The sequence below is a fragment of the Dromiciops gliroides genome, chromosome 3, assembly GCF_019393635.1.
Source record: "Dromiciops gliroides isolate mDroGli1 chromosome 3, mDroGli1.pri, whole genome shotgun sequence".
In the NCBI taxonomy this organism is placed as follows: Eukaryota; Metazoa; Chordata; class Mammalia; order Microbiotheria; family Microbiotheriidae; genus Dromiciops; species Dromiciops gliroides.
This window is the reverse complement of record NC_057863.1, coordinates 669,190,276-669,205,550: the sequence shown is the minus strand read 5'-3', so window position 1 is coordinate 669,205,550 and position 15,275 is coordinate 669,190,276. Positions and strand designations below refer to the sequence as shown.

The 15,275-nt window shown below is 47.5% G+C and overlaps 1 protein-coding gene across 1 annotated transcript; it reads left to right on the top strand.

Annotated features, from left to right (window-relative positions):
* The first annotated feature begins 1,767 nt into the window (after window positions 1-1,767).
* Window positions 1,768-14,194, top strand: LOC122746872 (zinc finger protein 184-like). Its single transcript, XM_043992939.1, has 5 exons — window positions 1,768-1,900; window positions 4,072-4,198; window positions 4,799-4,894; window positions 12,324-12,495; window positions 12,828-14,194. The coding sequence occupies exons 1-5, from the start codon at window positions 1,865-1,867 to the stop codon at window positions 13,684-13,686; spliced, it is 1,290 nt and encodes a 429-aa protein (XP_043848874.1). The 5' UTR covers window positions 1,768-1,864; the 3' UTR covers window positions 13,687-14,194.
* The last annotated feature ends 1,081 nt before the right edge of the window (window positions 14,195-15,275 follow it).

Genomic DNA, 15,275 nt, shown 5'->3' with positions numbered 1-15,275 from the left:
AGAACAAAACGCTTTCCTCCCCGCCTAACTTGTGGGGTGCCATTTTATAGGGTTTAGATGGGGGGTGGGTAAGAGTCTCTTATTGGGTGAGGGGCTGGTGGTCTTCCCACGTTGCGCTGGGGTAGGAAGAATCCCTTGTAAGAGATCTGGTGGTGGGTGTCAGCTTTGTCCTGATGGGCCTAAGCAGTCTGCTGATGGGCGGTTCCAGATGGTCTTCTCCTGGATTACCTCATCCAGATGCTTAGGAGGACTGGAATGTGGGGTGATGGTCCTGGAGCTCAGTTCGATTTGTGCCGCTTATCTCCGTTAGGTGTGTGTGTGTGTGTGTCCTTGATTGTGTTCAAGGAGAGGCCTACTTGATTTCAAGGGAAAACCCCTGAGGTTTCAAGGAAAAAGTTCCTTGAACCCCCCAGAGAATTGTTGGGGTGACCGGGGCCCATAATCCTCCCATGACACAGGGTTAATTGAGTTGGCCAGCAAGGGGAGGAGGGGACAAAAACTCCCCCCAACAGACAGTGCTAAGGTTAATCAGGTTTTGCAGTGAGGAGCAGGGTGGGGGACTGCGCAAAGGCAGATTCATCCAAGTCCCCATTGCTGGAGCTCAGGGCTGATCTGGTGCTGGAAGCCTTTGGCCCAGTTTCAGGCTCTGGGGTTGCTGCCAGAATGGACCATAACAGGAGTGGGGGGGGGGCTAGGCTGTTCCCCAGATCAGGTGACACAAGTGGATACCATGGCGCATCCTATGTGGGGTTCCTTCATTGCAAGCACTAATGGGAGAACAAAATAGCGATGCTCAAAATGCAGCAGCTGTGGGTCCACCCCGAGCTGCGGAACGCTCCCTGGACAGCCATTCTGCCCCCTCCCGTGCCTTTGGCCAGGCTTCCTCCGGTCCCGGAACCTTCTCCCTCCACACTCCCGCAAGCCCCGAGGCTTCGAGGTTCAGCTCCCGGGTCCTCCTCCTGCTATGCTAAAGGCCAAAACCACCCCCGACTTTGTGTGGGTTTGCTCATCTGGCAAAGCAGTTGGGGGTGGGGGGTGGGGGGTGGGAAGCAGAGCCCCGGAGGGCACGGACGGCCTCCTTCTGGGCTTCGCCTTCCCAGAAACCAGCCCAGTGCTTGGCACCCAGTGGATGGTTTGGGGGAGACTGAGGGAAGGCCTGGATGGGAGGCAGAGGAAAAGGAAGCGGGGAGGGGGGTGAGAGGGCGAAGTGGGGGCGGGGCTGGGAGGACCGAAGGCTTGGCACCTCCTTGTATGGAGCTGGGGGTGCGGGTGGGGAACAGGGAAGGAAATGGAGCTGGGGAGGGGCGGGTAGAGATGGGCATGGGGGAAGGGCACGGAAGCATAGGGACGGGGGAGGGAAGGTCTGAAGATGACCGCGGAGATGGTGGGGTCGGTTCCTGAGACCCCAGAGATGGTGGGGTCGGTTCCTATACAGCCGGAGCGAGGGCCTCGCCCGAGGGGGAGGGCACGTAGGGCGAGCCTTCGCTGCCCAAAACGGAACTGACAACACTTGGGGCCGAAGTCCGGTAGCGAGACCAGGAGCGCACCAAGGTGCCAGCTCCACGAACTACAATTCCCAGAAAGCTTTGCAGGAACAGCTTGGCGCGCCATGCGGGCTTTGGCTGATGACGTTACCTTCGTCGCCTCTGGCGCACAGCCAACAGATGCGGCAATTGGTCAGGCCGGAGGCGCGGTGAGGGCCGGGAGCCAATCAGGAGGCAGGACGAAGCCCTGCCTGTGGCACCGCCCCTCCCCAGCTGAGGCCTCCCCAGCCCCGCCTCAGAGTCCAGCTCCAGGCTCCTTCCTGTCTCCCCTTCTCTCCTTTTCTCCGGGGCTCAATCGGGCCAGGAGCCGGGCAGGCAGCATGGCCCCCGGCCCCCCGGCGGCCGCTGCGCTCCAGGTGAGGCCTCGGGGGCTGGCGGGGAGCCCGGCCTGTCCGAGGGTCCGGGCCGCCCACCTTGCACGGGGCGATGCCCTGCTTCGGAGATCTAGGGGCGCCTGCCCTCAGGGAGCGCCCGGCCTCAGGGGGAGCCCCACTGCAGACGGCCCGGGACGAGCGGCGGGGTCCGGGCTGCAACTGGAGGCAGACAGGAGGGAAGGCATCCCGGGTGGGGCACACGACTAGGGAAGGTGCCCCGAGTCTGGCCTGGAGTGCCTGGCAGGGGAAGGGGAGGGAGATAGTGGGGCAGGGAGCTTTGAACGCCGACCCAAGCAGGCAGGAGCCTGGGGATTTTATTGGGGTGGGGGCACTGGTCCCACTTGCCCTTTAGGAAGACTCTTCAGCTGTTGGCAGCTGGGTGGGGCAGTGGATAGAGCACTGGCCCTGCAGTCAGGAGAACCTGAGTTCAGATGTCACCTCAGACACTCACTAGCTGTATGACCCTGGACAAGTCACGTCACCCCAGCTGCCCTGAACACCCGGGGCCATCTCCATCACCCTCACCTCACGGTCCTCTTCCAGAAGGAAGGACAGACAACATTGCCCGGGTCTGCACCAGGGTGGGGACAGCGTCAGAGGAGAGAAGGGGGAGGGCCTGTGGGAGAAAGTTGCAAAGATGAAATGGACAAGAGGCCTTGGTGAAATGGACAGGCCTTGGCCCAGCTTGGGGTGGGGGGGGGATGCAGGGAGAGAGATGGTGAAGAGGTCAGCATGATGGGAGGTTCTGAGCCTGGGGGCTGGGAGGAGGGTGGTGACGCCCTCAGACCACTGTCTGTGGGGGCTGGGGGTCAGTCATGAGTCCCATTTTGGACATGTTGAGTTGAGGATGTCTTCTGGACATTCAGTTGGAGGTGGGAGGTCAGCCGAGAGACTGAGGATTCTCACCCTAAAGATGCCAGATAGATCCCTGGGAGCTGACAGGGTCACCAAGGGAAGTAATGTGGGGTCGAAGAGGAGGGGGCCTAGGCCAGAAGCCTGAAGGACACCTCTGGTCAGAGGGTGTGCCCTGGTCAAGAATCCAGCGAAGCAGACAAAGGAGGAGGGGTGCCTTGGAAATCCCGGAGGAGAAGATATGAAGGAGGAGAGGGTGCTTGGCAGCAGCCACGGCTGCAGAGGTCACGGAGAATGAATGACTTGGAGGTTTCCTTCCTGTGTTGGGATCTATAATCTTTCTGGCTTTATGGTTGAGTGAATGGTCATGTTTCAGATCTTCGAAGGTCGTCCCCATTCTGAGGGCTTGGTTGTGAACGTGGACCTTGGGTGGGGGCTCAGGAGCAGGCAAGGACAAGTAGGGCGGTGTAGGTCCCCTTAGAACTCTGAAAGTAGGGACGTCACCATGTTGTGGCAGGGACCATCCCCTGGGAACTTAGCCATGCTCCTGTGGGAGTTGATTGGCTTGAGTGGGCACCCCCAGGGTGAACTGGGCCAGCTCCTTTACCTGAGTGAGGGCTGTGAGGCCCCAGCATAACCCAGCCAGGTTAGTGGTGCAGCAGGCCTGGGCCTGGCAGGGCGATGGTCCTTCTGGCCTCTGCTCTCCTCAGACCACATGTGGTGCATTTGTCGAGGTTGGTGCTGAAGGATGTGGTCAAGTCTGGGATCATGGAGCCTGGGGCAGCCAGGAAGGAGACCAGCTGTTCCAGGATCTCTCACAGGAAGAGAAGACTTAGGGCACCATGATGTCTGCTTCCCAGTGTCTGAAGGGCTCTCTGCTGGAAGAGAGAACAGGCCTGTTCTCTTAGGTCCCAGCAAGGCCAGAATGGCCTGTCTAGATGAGGTCAGGAAGAACTCCCTCATGGTTACAGCTGGTGGTCAGTGGAATGGGGCACTTCAGCTCCTAGTGGATGGCCCTTCACGCAGGGTCTTCCACGGGAGCCTGGGCAGTCACTGGCTGGAGACACAGAGACAGGCTACGTACTGGGGTCCAGGAAGTGAGAATATTCTCATTTTGTCACTTCATTCAGAACTGAGCACGAGCTCTACACACAGTAGGTCCTCAATACCATGTGACTTGGAACACTGCATTCCTCAGCAAGGCCAGAAGCACCCCCTCCAAGCTCTGTGGGCTTCCCCTGGCCCCCAGGTCCATCAGAAGGAGGGTCCCTGGGTAAGCACTCGGCTATTTGTTCTTCCAGGAGTCAGTGACCTTCAAGGATGTGTCTGTGGACTTCACCCAGGAGGAGTGGGGGCACCTGGCCCCCTCTCAGAAGGAGCTGTACCGGGAGGTGATGCTGGAGAACTATGAGAACCTCCTGTGCCTAGGTGAGGAGCCCAGGCTCCCCCAGAGCCCTGGCTCTGCCCCATGGAGGCCTCTCCTTCCTCTTAGGGTGGTGGCTGTTGTGGGGCATGCAGAGACCAGAGATCCCTCATGCCTGTGGCCTGGAGAGAGGTTCCTAGGGTTACCTGCTTACCTGTTCCCAGGTGAAGGGCTAAGGCTGCCCCACCCCCACTCTGTGTTCCCTCAGGCCCAAGGTCCTCTCTTCTGGTCCCAGATAGCTCGAATTCATCGAGTCTGCATCCCCTTATAGGGACTGGGTCAAATGACCTAGTGTCTGTCTGAGACCAGCTCCACTGCGGGGCCCATTCCTCCCTGATTCCAGCTGCCAAATCTAGAACACCCTCCAGTGGTCCTGTGGACCATAATGTGGGCATTCCCAGCATGCTGTGTTTTCCCAGAAGGAAAAGGGGACTAGGATTGAGCGCCTCCCCTCGCCCTTTCTCCCTCTCTCTCTCTCTCTCTCTCTCTCTCTCTCTCTTCCTTCCCCTCTCCCTCTCCCTCTCCCCCTTCTCTCTCCCTCCCCCTCCCTCCCCCCCCTCTCTTTCTGGGGTGGTTCTCTGACGACTGATCTTGTCAATGAACAGGCCTGGCCATTCCCAAGCCAGAGGTGATCTGCCAGTTGGAGAGAGGGGAAGCCCCTTGGATGCCAGAGGGAGATGCTCCCCAGAGCCCCTGTGCAGGTGAGTCATGGTGACCAAGAGCTGGTCATTATGGGGGAAGCCCTTCTGCACCAGTGGCCAGGCAGCTCTCCCAGGAGCCCCCCAGGCCTGAGGGCCTTCCCAGAGCCTCTTCTTCCCTATAGGAAGTCCCTCTCCTGACATGTCCCCCCTTGGCTGTGCCTCCCTTAGGACTGACCCCTGGGCCAGCCTGTTCTCTGGCCTCTCCCCCATCAGGCAAAAGGCCTTTGGCTGTCTCTGACCTTTGCTTCTGTCGTTGCTGTTGGTATTTCCTAGTTATACTTGTCCTGTGTACTCTGAGCCTGCTTTCTTCCACCTCCATGCCTAACCGATGATGCCCCCCATGTCTCTGCACTGGGCAGTGCCATAAAGCACACATATGCCAGGCCCCCTCGCTGATCACGTGCACCATCTCCAGGGCTTTTACACGCCTCATGCAATGTGTTTGTAGACCAAGGTTTTCATTTCCTTTCAGTGACCTCCCTAAGGGATGGTCCTGGAAGTGGGAGCATTGAGTGGGTGCTGTGACCATTTCTGTTGCTCTGGGTCTGTGGGGCCAGGGCACTTTTGACTTCAGGCTTCAGAAGGAGAAGGTTATGGGGCTAGAGAAGAAATGGATGTGAGGCTGAATGAGGAGCAGGGAAATGTGAAGGTGACTTGAGAGGCTTGGGAGTGTAGAAGGCCAAGGGACTGAACTGGGGAAGCACAGACTGGGGAGAAGTTGGAGGAGGTGGATTTGACCTAAAGGAGGACAAAGGAGATTCTCCCTGAAGGAGCACAAGGACCCAAGGAGAAGGTGTACTCTGGGATAAAGAGAAGTAGCAGGTAGGGGCTGTTAGGTAGCACAGTGGATAAAGCACAGACCCTGGATTCAAGAGGACCTGAATTCAAATTCTGTCTCAGATATTTGACACCAGCTGTGTAACCCTGGGCAAGTTACTTAACCCTCATTGCCCCACCAAAAAAAAAAAAATAGGGAAATAGCAGGTAAGGCAAGGGAAGTGAGACTCAAATTGTTAAAGGGTGGATGTGGTTCTCCAGGGGGTAATGAAAGGATTTCCACCTATGAGGCAAAGTGACAAAATAATAGATAAGTAAATTTATAGGTGAGGACAGCGGACAAGGCAAGCTTCATCGTAATTTGCATTGGGTGTATCATTATTTTCTATCTGCTGTGTTGAATGCCTGCTGCTCTTGTGCCCAGCTTAGTCCGGTCTCCCTCAAGGGGCACCTTTTTCTTCACCCTCCCTGTTTTCCTGGGATGATAACATGTTCCTCAGAACTGGAAGAAGTCCAGACCAGTGAAGAAGTTCTGATGAGTCAGAGGGGAGTGACTTGGGTTGGGAGACTGGCGGAGGGAAGTCTGGTTCACGGGGAGACGGCAAGGTACAGCATCATGGAGCTAGAAAGGAATCAGAGGCCCTTTCTGACATCTTGCAAGTCCCACTGAAAGGACATGAAATTGAAAAGGAAGCAGGAGCAAGATTGAGGTCTTTGCCTGTCCACTGAGTCAGAGCTGCTGCTGCACAGGAAGATGGATTGCCACTGTTGGAACACAAAAGCTCAGAAGAGACAGCAGCCTCCCAGAATGGAGTCATTAGGAAAGCCGATGACCTTGGGTGTCAGGGCATAGTGTTGCAAAGTCTGGGCATTAAACAAAGTGGCCTAGAGATGCCAACTCGCAGTAATGTTGGTCTTCACTACAGTCCCCCTCAGATGGTAGAAGGAGCCCTCTGACTGCAGTGGATCAGAGGAGGCATCTATGTTAATCACGCAGTAAAAAGTAGAGGTGGGGTAGCTTTGTATATGAAGGAAGTATATTAACAGGGCAAGAAACCTAGGAACCAATGGGGAAAGCTTAAAGAACATCCGGGTGCCGGTCACGTAGATGGCGGCAATCGGGATCAGATAGTAAGATGGCACCAGGTTTGACCGCTCCGGTGCTCTTCTTAATGTGCTCTCAGAAGCTCTCATTTATGCCAAACAAACCCCAAACCCTCAGATGAGGCATTGAAAGACCTGTTTGATTTTATAATATGCTTTAAAAACACACGCCTAAAACCGAGCCTAGCTCTATGTGCAGTAAGGAAAGATGAGAACCACTAAATTCAAGAGTAAAGCCGGGATGCCACTTTTCTTGATGTTATTTGATGTAGTTCTAGAGGAAGGAAAGGAGAAGCAGTCCGAGGCAAAAACATGGACACGTTTCTGCATAATTGCTGAAGACATGATGGTTTACTTAGACAAATCTCAGGGAATCCACAAAGGAAGCAAAGAAAGATAGGAACTTCACCGAGCAGCAGGACCCACAGCATATTCACGCACAACAGCAGTACCAAAGAGGAAGAGGTAATTCAAAAGAGAAATGCCATTCAAGACAAGGACAGAATATCTACATTATTTTGTGTTTCTTAGCTAGCTCTTGCTCTTCTGTAGATGGAGCATGGGACCCAAATTCAAGAATTGCTTCTGATGCGTGTGTAACTCTGGCCCCTAACAAGTCTCCAGAAGTTATAAACAATGTAACAGTGGATCAAGGGAACCGATCCATTCTGCTTTCTCTCTGTTGTCAGTTATTGCCATTCTGTTCATCCAAACAGCAGTCTTATGTCTTCCTTGATCTCTTTCTCTCGATGTAGCTTGAAAATATAGATATTTGTGGGGTCAGCTAGTTGGCTCAGTGGATAAAGCACCAGCCCTGGATTTAGGAGGACCTGAGTTCAGCTCTGGCCTCAGACACTTGACACTAGCAAGTCACTTAAACAAAAAATGAAAATATAGATATTTGTTACTTAATCACTTCTGATGCTATTTTTACCAGATGGTTCCATGCTTTTACAGTCATCCAGAGGTACCTGTCCGTGCTTCCATGTTCCATTAAAAACTCAGTTGGCGAGTTTCCACTTCATCCTCTTTGATCTTTTCAGATACCTATATAGGCTGATTTCCCTCATAACATTTTAGTTCTTAAGTAGAAATCTTTCCACCCAGAATCTAGACTATTCAAAAGATGATTTGCATATTCAGTCCCCTTTTCTATCACAAATTCTTGAAATGAAGTTGTCATTTCTTCCCTTATTTACACCCCAGTAACCAGTTCTTCCTGTTTAGTGAAAAATCTGGTCCAAAATATAATTTCTCTTTATTGCTTCCTGGAGCATAGAGATATGTTCCTCAAATCCATTCACCATCCTTCAGAAGGACAAAATCAAAAGAATTATTAGCCACTTGGCTTTTGAACTCCAGATGTCTGTTTAATTGAAGCCTCCTATCGTTGATATTGGGCAGCTGGGTGTCACAGTGGTACTAGTTGGCATTTTTAAAAAATTACTGATTTGTATGAAGAAATAAATTGTATGCTTCTCAGATCTTCGGAAAATTGAAATCTGGGAGGAATGGCTCACACTGGATGACAGAGTCAGGGTTTAAAGGACATACCAAAACTTATGGGATGCAGCCAAAGTAGTGCTTAGGGGAAATTTTATATCTCTAAATGCTTAAATAAATTAAAAAGAGAAAGAGGAGATCAATGAATTGGGCATGAAACTTAAAAAGCTAGAAAAAGAACAAATTAAAGGGTGTTGAAGCTAATAAAAGAGAATTAAGTAGGGATAATTTTGGTAAAGCCTTTTGCTTGGGCTCAAAAACATAACCTTACTTTACAAGATGGGGGAGGCCTAGTTAGATGGCAGATTATCTGAAAAAGATCCTGGGGGCTTGAGTAGATTGCCACTTGATCCAAATGAGTTGTTTTTTTTCAGGGCAATGAGGGTTAAGTGACTTGCCCAGGGTTACACAGCCAGTAAGTGTTAAGTGTCTGAGGTCGGATTTGAACTCAGGTACTCCTGAATCCAGGGCCAGTGCTTTATCCACTATGCCACCTAGCTGCCCCTAGATTGCCACTTTATAATGAGTCAGTAGAATGATGTGTCAGATTTTTTTTTTTTTATGGTATCTTGATCCAGAAAGAGAGAGAGAGACAGCTTCCTGAAATAGTTATCATTTCTCTCACTCAGCTCCCTGCCCCATATTTGCCCTATTTTCCACATCTGAAATACTGTATTTAGTTCTGGGTGCCACCAATTAAGATGTATTGATAAGTTGAAGGATGTTCTGAAGACATCTAGGATGGTGAGAGACCTTGAGATCACATCATATGAGGATTTCTGTGATCTCTAAAAAAATGTGTTTAGCCTGAAAATAACAAGAATCAGACCTAAAAGGTACATTAGAAGTCATTGAGTCAAACCCTTGAATTTAACAGATGAGAAAACTGAGTGTCAGAGAGGTGAAGTGATTTGTTTAAAGTCATACAGCAAGTTCATGTCCAAGGGCAGGGCTAAGGTCCATTGCCCTACTCACCTCCAAGTATATGAAGGGAAGTGATGTGTTCTTTTTGGCCCCAGGGGCTAGAACCGGACTGACTTGATGAAAGAATTAAAGGGTAAAACTTGTGGTCACCATGACAGCACTTCAAGAGGAGGATTGTCTCAAGGGAGGGTGGATTTCACTGGAGGTCTCCAGTTAGTGGCTGGATGGCCACTTCTTAGGTACATCACCATAGGGTTTCCTTTCAGGTACAGATTGGGCTACCTGACCACCAAAGTTCCAGACTACTCTGCATTTCTGTGATCATGGGAAAGCCAAGAACACAAACTGCTGGAGGAGAATTCTGTATATGGCAAGAATGGCAGGGCAAACTGGGAAGCATCATGGTGGGACCTTCATTTAGAGCAGCAGCTTTTCCCATGTATGCTCCAACTGGGAAAAAAGGACCCTAAATGTAAAGAGACAAGGGAGTTCATAAAGGTACCAAGCTTTCACATGAAGCAAATCAGTGTAGCTAGAATAAGAAGAGGAGTTATAGAATGGGGAAAATCTTTACATGAGACAACTGTGATCTCTCGTTAAAATGTAATTGTTAATATCCAGTTTTGTTAGGAATTGTCAAACTAAAAACCATTCCACAGTAAATAGTTAAAAGATACTTTGTTGTTATTTAGTCATTCTAGTCATGTCCAACTCTTTGTGACCCCTCTTGGGATTTTCTTGGCAAATGTACTGGAGTGGTTTACTGTTTACTTCTCCAGCTCATTTTATGGATGAAGAAACTTAGGCAAACAGAGTTAAGTGACTTTCCCAGGGTCACACAGCTACTAAGATTTGACACATGAAGATGAGTCTCTTTCTGACTTCAGGCCTCATACTCTTTCCATTGTGCCACCTAGCTGCCTAGGAAAAGATATAAATTAACTGTTCAAAAGAATTGCAAAGAAGTGTGACAGCAGCTGGCGGGCTGAATGGCAGGCAAGTGGCCAATCCAGTCCATCTAGTTCCTGTCACCTGGGTGTGGACTAACAGGAGAATCTTCATCCATCCAGTGAGATGAGAGCAGTGGCACAGTATTGTTTCCAGACACTTTCATATCAAGTTGACGAACTGGAGTGATAGAAATAGTTTTTTATATAGTTGTCTGTGGTTTGTTATTTATTATTTTAAAAGTTTTACTGATGCATTAATATTTCTTCCAAGTTATTATGTGAAAGGCAGATAAAGATGCTCTCACAGGCCAGAGGAAAACAAAGCATTTTTATATCATTAAAATATTAAACACACACTGGAATTTCGGTGACTTAATCTGGATAAAAATACTTTTGGGGCCCCCGTACAGTCAGGAACAGAAGATAGGTGTGCTCAAGAATCTCCTTGCGAGAGACTCAGTTGAGAAAGGATTGCTAGTTATTGAAATGATCATTTGCAAAGATAGACGTGAGCAGTGCTATACAAGCTATGGAGTGTATTGCAGATGACTTCTCTATGTGTAATGGCCAATTGTTCAGCATTCCCTTCCTTTTCTTTGCTGCCAGATCCATGGTGCTATTTTGTTCCTAGAGATGAATTCCTAAAATAAGGGGCAACAAAGTTGAATACATTTTGGGTCTTTAAATCTTGTAGGACTCTACAAAAAGAAGCATTTCTCCTGTTTTATTCAGAACAATTTAATAAAATGAGTTGTGTAAGTTAACCCAGGACAGCTAGATGGCTCAGTGGAGAGAGCATTGGGTCTGGAGTCAGGAAGACCTAAGTTCAAATCCAACCTCAGATACTAGCTGTGTGACCCTGGGAAAAATCACTTAATCCTGTTTGACTCAGTTTCCTCATTCCCCAAATGAGGTGGAAAAAGAAATGACAAATACTCTAGTATCTTTGCCAAGAAAACCCCAAATAGGGTCACAAAGAATTGAACATGACTAAACAACAAATTATCTGGTGGAAAAGTTCATATTTTAGCAAGTCATATCCAACTTTGGTCTCATTTCTCTGATTAAAAAATACACTTTCTTAAAGGAATGACTTTTTGTGAGGAGTAAGCCCTCTCCATGTCCAGCTGCTACCTCTCCCAGGCCTCAAGAACATGACAAGATTCTCCTGTGGAGTGTCTTCTATCAGTGTACTGGAAAGGGGATGTGGGATGCTGTTTTACCTATTAGTAGACACTATTCCTAAAGGAGCTCTTATTTCATAAGCTCACCAGTTACCTTGTTTCTCCTTGGAAATTGTTCCACCCTTAATGAATATGGAGAGGATGCAGTATGTGCACTTTGGTTTAGTTAAACAACATAAGCACAATAAGGTAAATGTTGAACTTCACACTGACCCTGGAATATCTTATGCTTTGTTCCTTGGGACATACTAATCCAATGTAATACAGTTTTTCTCATGGCTTTATTATAAATATAACTTATGGGAGAGAAATAATACCATGTACTTATTTTAAAATATTTATTGTACTGCCAAAACTTATAAATCATGAGCCTTCCTTTTGTGTAGTACTAAAAATGCACATAAATAGCATAATTAGTATAGTGTACATAAAATAACTGGGATTTTCCAGAATAAAGCTTTCCCAAAAAATCCCTACACATTCTTCATGACAGCGTTTCTGAAAATCTTGAACTTAAGCTCATCATTAGAGATTATGATCATTGATTTTTGGAAAGAGGTAAGAAAAGAACAGAAGGGTTTTAAGTTTTACTTTCAGTAACATTGTAGAAGTTAATACTGGATCTTGCTATCCAGATTAAGTCACCGAAATTCCAGTGTGTGTTTAATATTTTAATGATATAAAAATGCTTTGTTTTCCTCTGGCCTGTGAGAGCATCTTTATCTGCCTTTCACATAATAACTTGGAAGAAATATTAATGCATCAGTAAAACTTTTAAAATAATAAAAAATAAAACCGCAGACAACTATATAAAAAAAACTACAAAAGTTATGATAAACAAAAGGTGGTGTTTTATTTGTCTTAACACAAGCTTTGACAATAACTTCTTGAGGGAAGAGAGAGAAGACAGAACTAAGTAAGCCACAAATTACCTTTCTCTTAGCCGGGGGAAAAGGGTTTGAGGGTTTTTTATACTTTTCCCCACAGGTTTGGAGGCTATCCCTGACCCTAAGAAGTCAGCACCAAAGCTTGGCACGTCTTCAGAAGAATCATCGCCTGAACGGCTCATGGAGGATTATCCCTGTTTGTCCAAGGAAGAAGCTTCAGAACCTAATGCCAGGATAAAAAGGAACGGGCGTGATGAGGAGATCCAGTCTAGGCAAGTAGACGTCCTCCTAAGGAATAATCCCAATAAAGTGAGAGGCCATGAAAGAAAGAACTATGGCTTAATTTTCAGTCTAGGGCCAATTCTTTTTCTTTAGTGCAGTGTGTCTATAGGAGGGTTCTCCATAAATGGGATCCCCAGGGAAAGAGTTTCAGAGTCTATTCAGACCTATCTACTCCAGGAATTGATACCCTAAGTAATACATGTATGAAACACTTTAATTATAATTTTGTTGCTCATTTGTTATGATAGGCTATGTTATTAAAAGAAACTAATGAGTGTGGGAACCCTTTTAACTATAATTCATCCATTCCTTTCCCTTACAGAATTTATACTGGAGAAAAACCATGTAATTATGATGAATATGGAAAGGCTTGGCCCAAAGGCTCACAATTTACTACGCATTGTAGAATACTTACTGCAGAGAAACCTTATAAGTGTAATGAATGTGGGAAGGCCTTTAGCCAGCGCTCACACCTTGTTGGACACCAGAGGATCCATACAGGAGAGAAACCTTATGAATGTAATGTATGTGGAAAGACCTTCAGATGGATCACAGGACTTATTCAACATCAGAGAATCCATACTGGAGAGAAACCTTATGAATGTAATGAATGTGGGAAGGCCTTCACACAGAGCTCACAATGTACTCAGCATCAGAGAATTCATAATGGAGAGAAACATTATGAATGTAAACAATGTGAGAAAGTCTTCAGCCAGAGATCTCAACTCATTGTACATCAGAGAATTCATACTGGAGAGAAAACTTATGAATGCACTGAATGTTGGAAGGTCTTTAAATGGCACTCACACCTTACTCAGCATCAAAGAATTCACACTGGTGAGAAACCTTATGAGTGTGATGAATGTGGGAAAGCCTTCAGTTTGAGGAGAGGCCTTACTGTACACCAGAGAGTTCATACTGGAGAAAAACCTTATAAATGTAATGAATGTGGAAAGGCTTTCAGACAGAGTTCACATTTTAATGTACATCAGATAATTCATACTAGAAAGAAATCTTATGAATGTAATGAATGTGGAAAGACATTCAGATGGAGGTCAGAACTTATTCTACATCAGAGAATTCATATTGGTGAGAAACCTTATGAATGTAATAGATGTGGGGATGCCTTCAGCCAGAGGTCAAAACTTACTCTTCATCAGAGAATTCACACTAGGGAATAATGCTAAAAAAAAAAAAGGAATGTGAAGACTGAAGAGGTCATGAGGCAGAGCACCCCATGTACAACACATCAGGTGATTCCCAGAACCACAGAAGATCAGTGTTGGAAGGTCTGTCCCTGCACCCTCCATCTTGTCCTCTTCTGCTTGTTCCTGGAACTCAGTGTGCAAGTCATCACTATAACGCATCTGCAGTTTCTTTCCAACCTTCTAAAAACATGGAATCATGGGATTCTAAGTATAGAGTTGGAAGGGGCCTCAGAGACCTTTGAGTCTGCCCCCCCCCTTTTACATATGAAGAACCTGAGGCCTGTGGACATCAAGTGACTTGTCCCAGTTACACAGGGTTTACCCAGGTCTCACCAGGAGGTTGACAAAAAAGCTACCCTTGTCCCTCCACCCATGGTCTCTATGCCAGATGGTCTGAACTGCTCTCAGAGTTGTCAGTGAGCTCCTAATTACCAAATAAAAGAGACTCTGGTTTGGTCCTTATCCTCCTTTACTTCCTGTCATTCTGTGAAATAAATGACTCTGTTGTTCCATGTTCTCTCTTCCTCAGAGATCCCATGCTTGGCTCTCCTCCTCTCTTTACCTGTATCTTCTCCCTCCCCTTTGCTGGATCTATGCCCCTTTCTTGGCTCCTCTTAGCAGGTGTTCTCCAAGAATCTGTTCTGGGCCTTCCTCAGTTTTCTCTTTTTTTTTGTTAGGAATCTCCATGAGCCCTCCTAATGTAACTAGGCTATCCATGGAAAACTGCAAGGGGAACAGAAGCCCAGAGAGACAGCAGGAGCTGCTGGTTCATGCAAAGGATGGGCCGCCTTTGCTTCTCTAAATGACCTTCTTAGCTTCATTTTTGTCAGTAGGGATGTCTGGCTTTATTTTTCTTTTGAGAAGGAGTAGGGTTGAAGGAAGAGCATAGTATCTTCATTATGATACTAAAGATCTTTCTGTCCCTTCAGAATTCTCATTAAAAGCAGGGTGGGGTGGGGGGGGCAGCTAGGTGGCGCAGTGGATAGAGCACCGGCCCTGGAGTCAGGAGTACCTGAGTTCAAATCCGGCCCCAGACACTTAACACACACTTACTAGCTGTGTGACCCTGGGCAAGTCACTTAACCCCAATTGCCTCACTAAAAAAAAAAAAAAAAGCATGGGGGGGGGGGTGTCAGAAAATTAACATTAGTTTAAATGGTCACTGCTCTTGTATCACCATAAATGGTCCAGCCTCAGTATTCTTATTTCATTCTCAAGGTTAATGATACTCATCCTATCATCCAAATATATTAACTTTTTCATAGAAAAAAATCTCCAAGTGCTTTTCTTGTATTTTTATTTTAAGTTTTCTTGTTGCTTTTTGTTTTTATATCACAGTAATTTCTGGAAACTATCATTTCTCCCAAACTCACAGATCTTCTTAGCTTCTCTGTTTCTGCTGAGAGCATTACAATTCTTCCAGTCACTGAAGTTCCCAGCTGCTGGGTCTGCCTCATCACCCCACATATCCAGTCCGTTGTCAAGTCTTTTTCCCTCTCCAATACCTCTCACATCCCTCCCTTCTCTTTACATATAATCTAAGACAGAATTTCTACCCAGAC

What these genes read in the sequence shown, in the direction of transcription:
- LOC122746872 (XM_043992939.1), top strand. Translation starts at nt 1,865, where the DNA reads ATGGCCCCCGGCCCCCCGGCGGCCGCTGCGCTCCAG. An exon ending in CGGCGGCCGCTGCGCTCCAG is followed by an intron (nt 1,901 to 4,071) that starts GTGAGGCCTCGG and finishes TTGTTCTTCCAG; the next exon opens with GAGTCAGTGACCTTCAAGGA. An exon ending in TCCCCAGAGCCCCTGTGCAG is followed by an intron (nt 4,895 to 12,323) that starts GTGAGTCATGGT and finishes TTTTCCCCACAG; the next exon opens with GTTTGGAGGCTATCCCTGAC.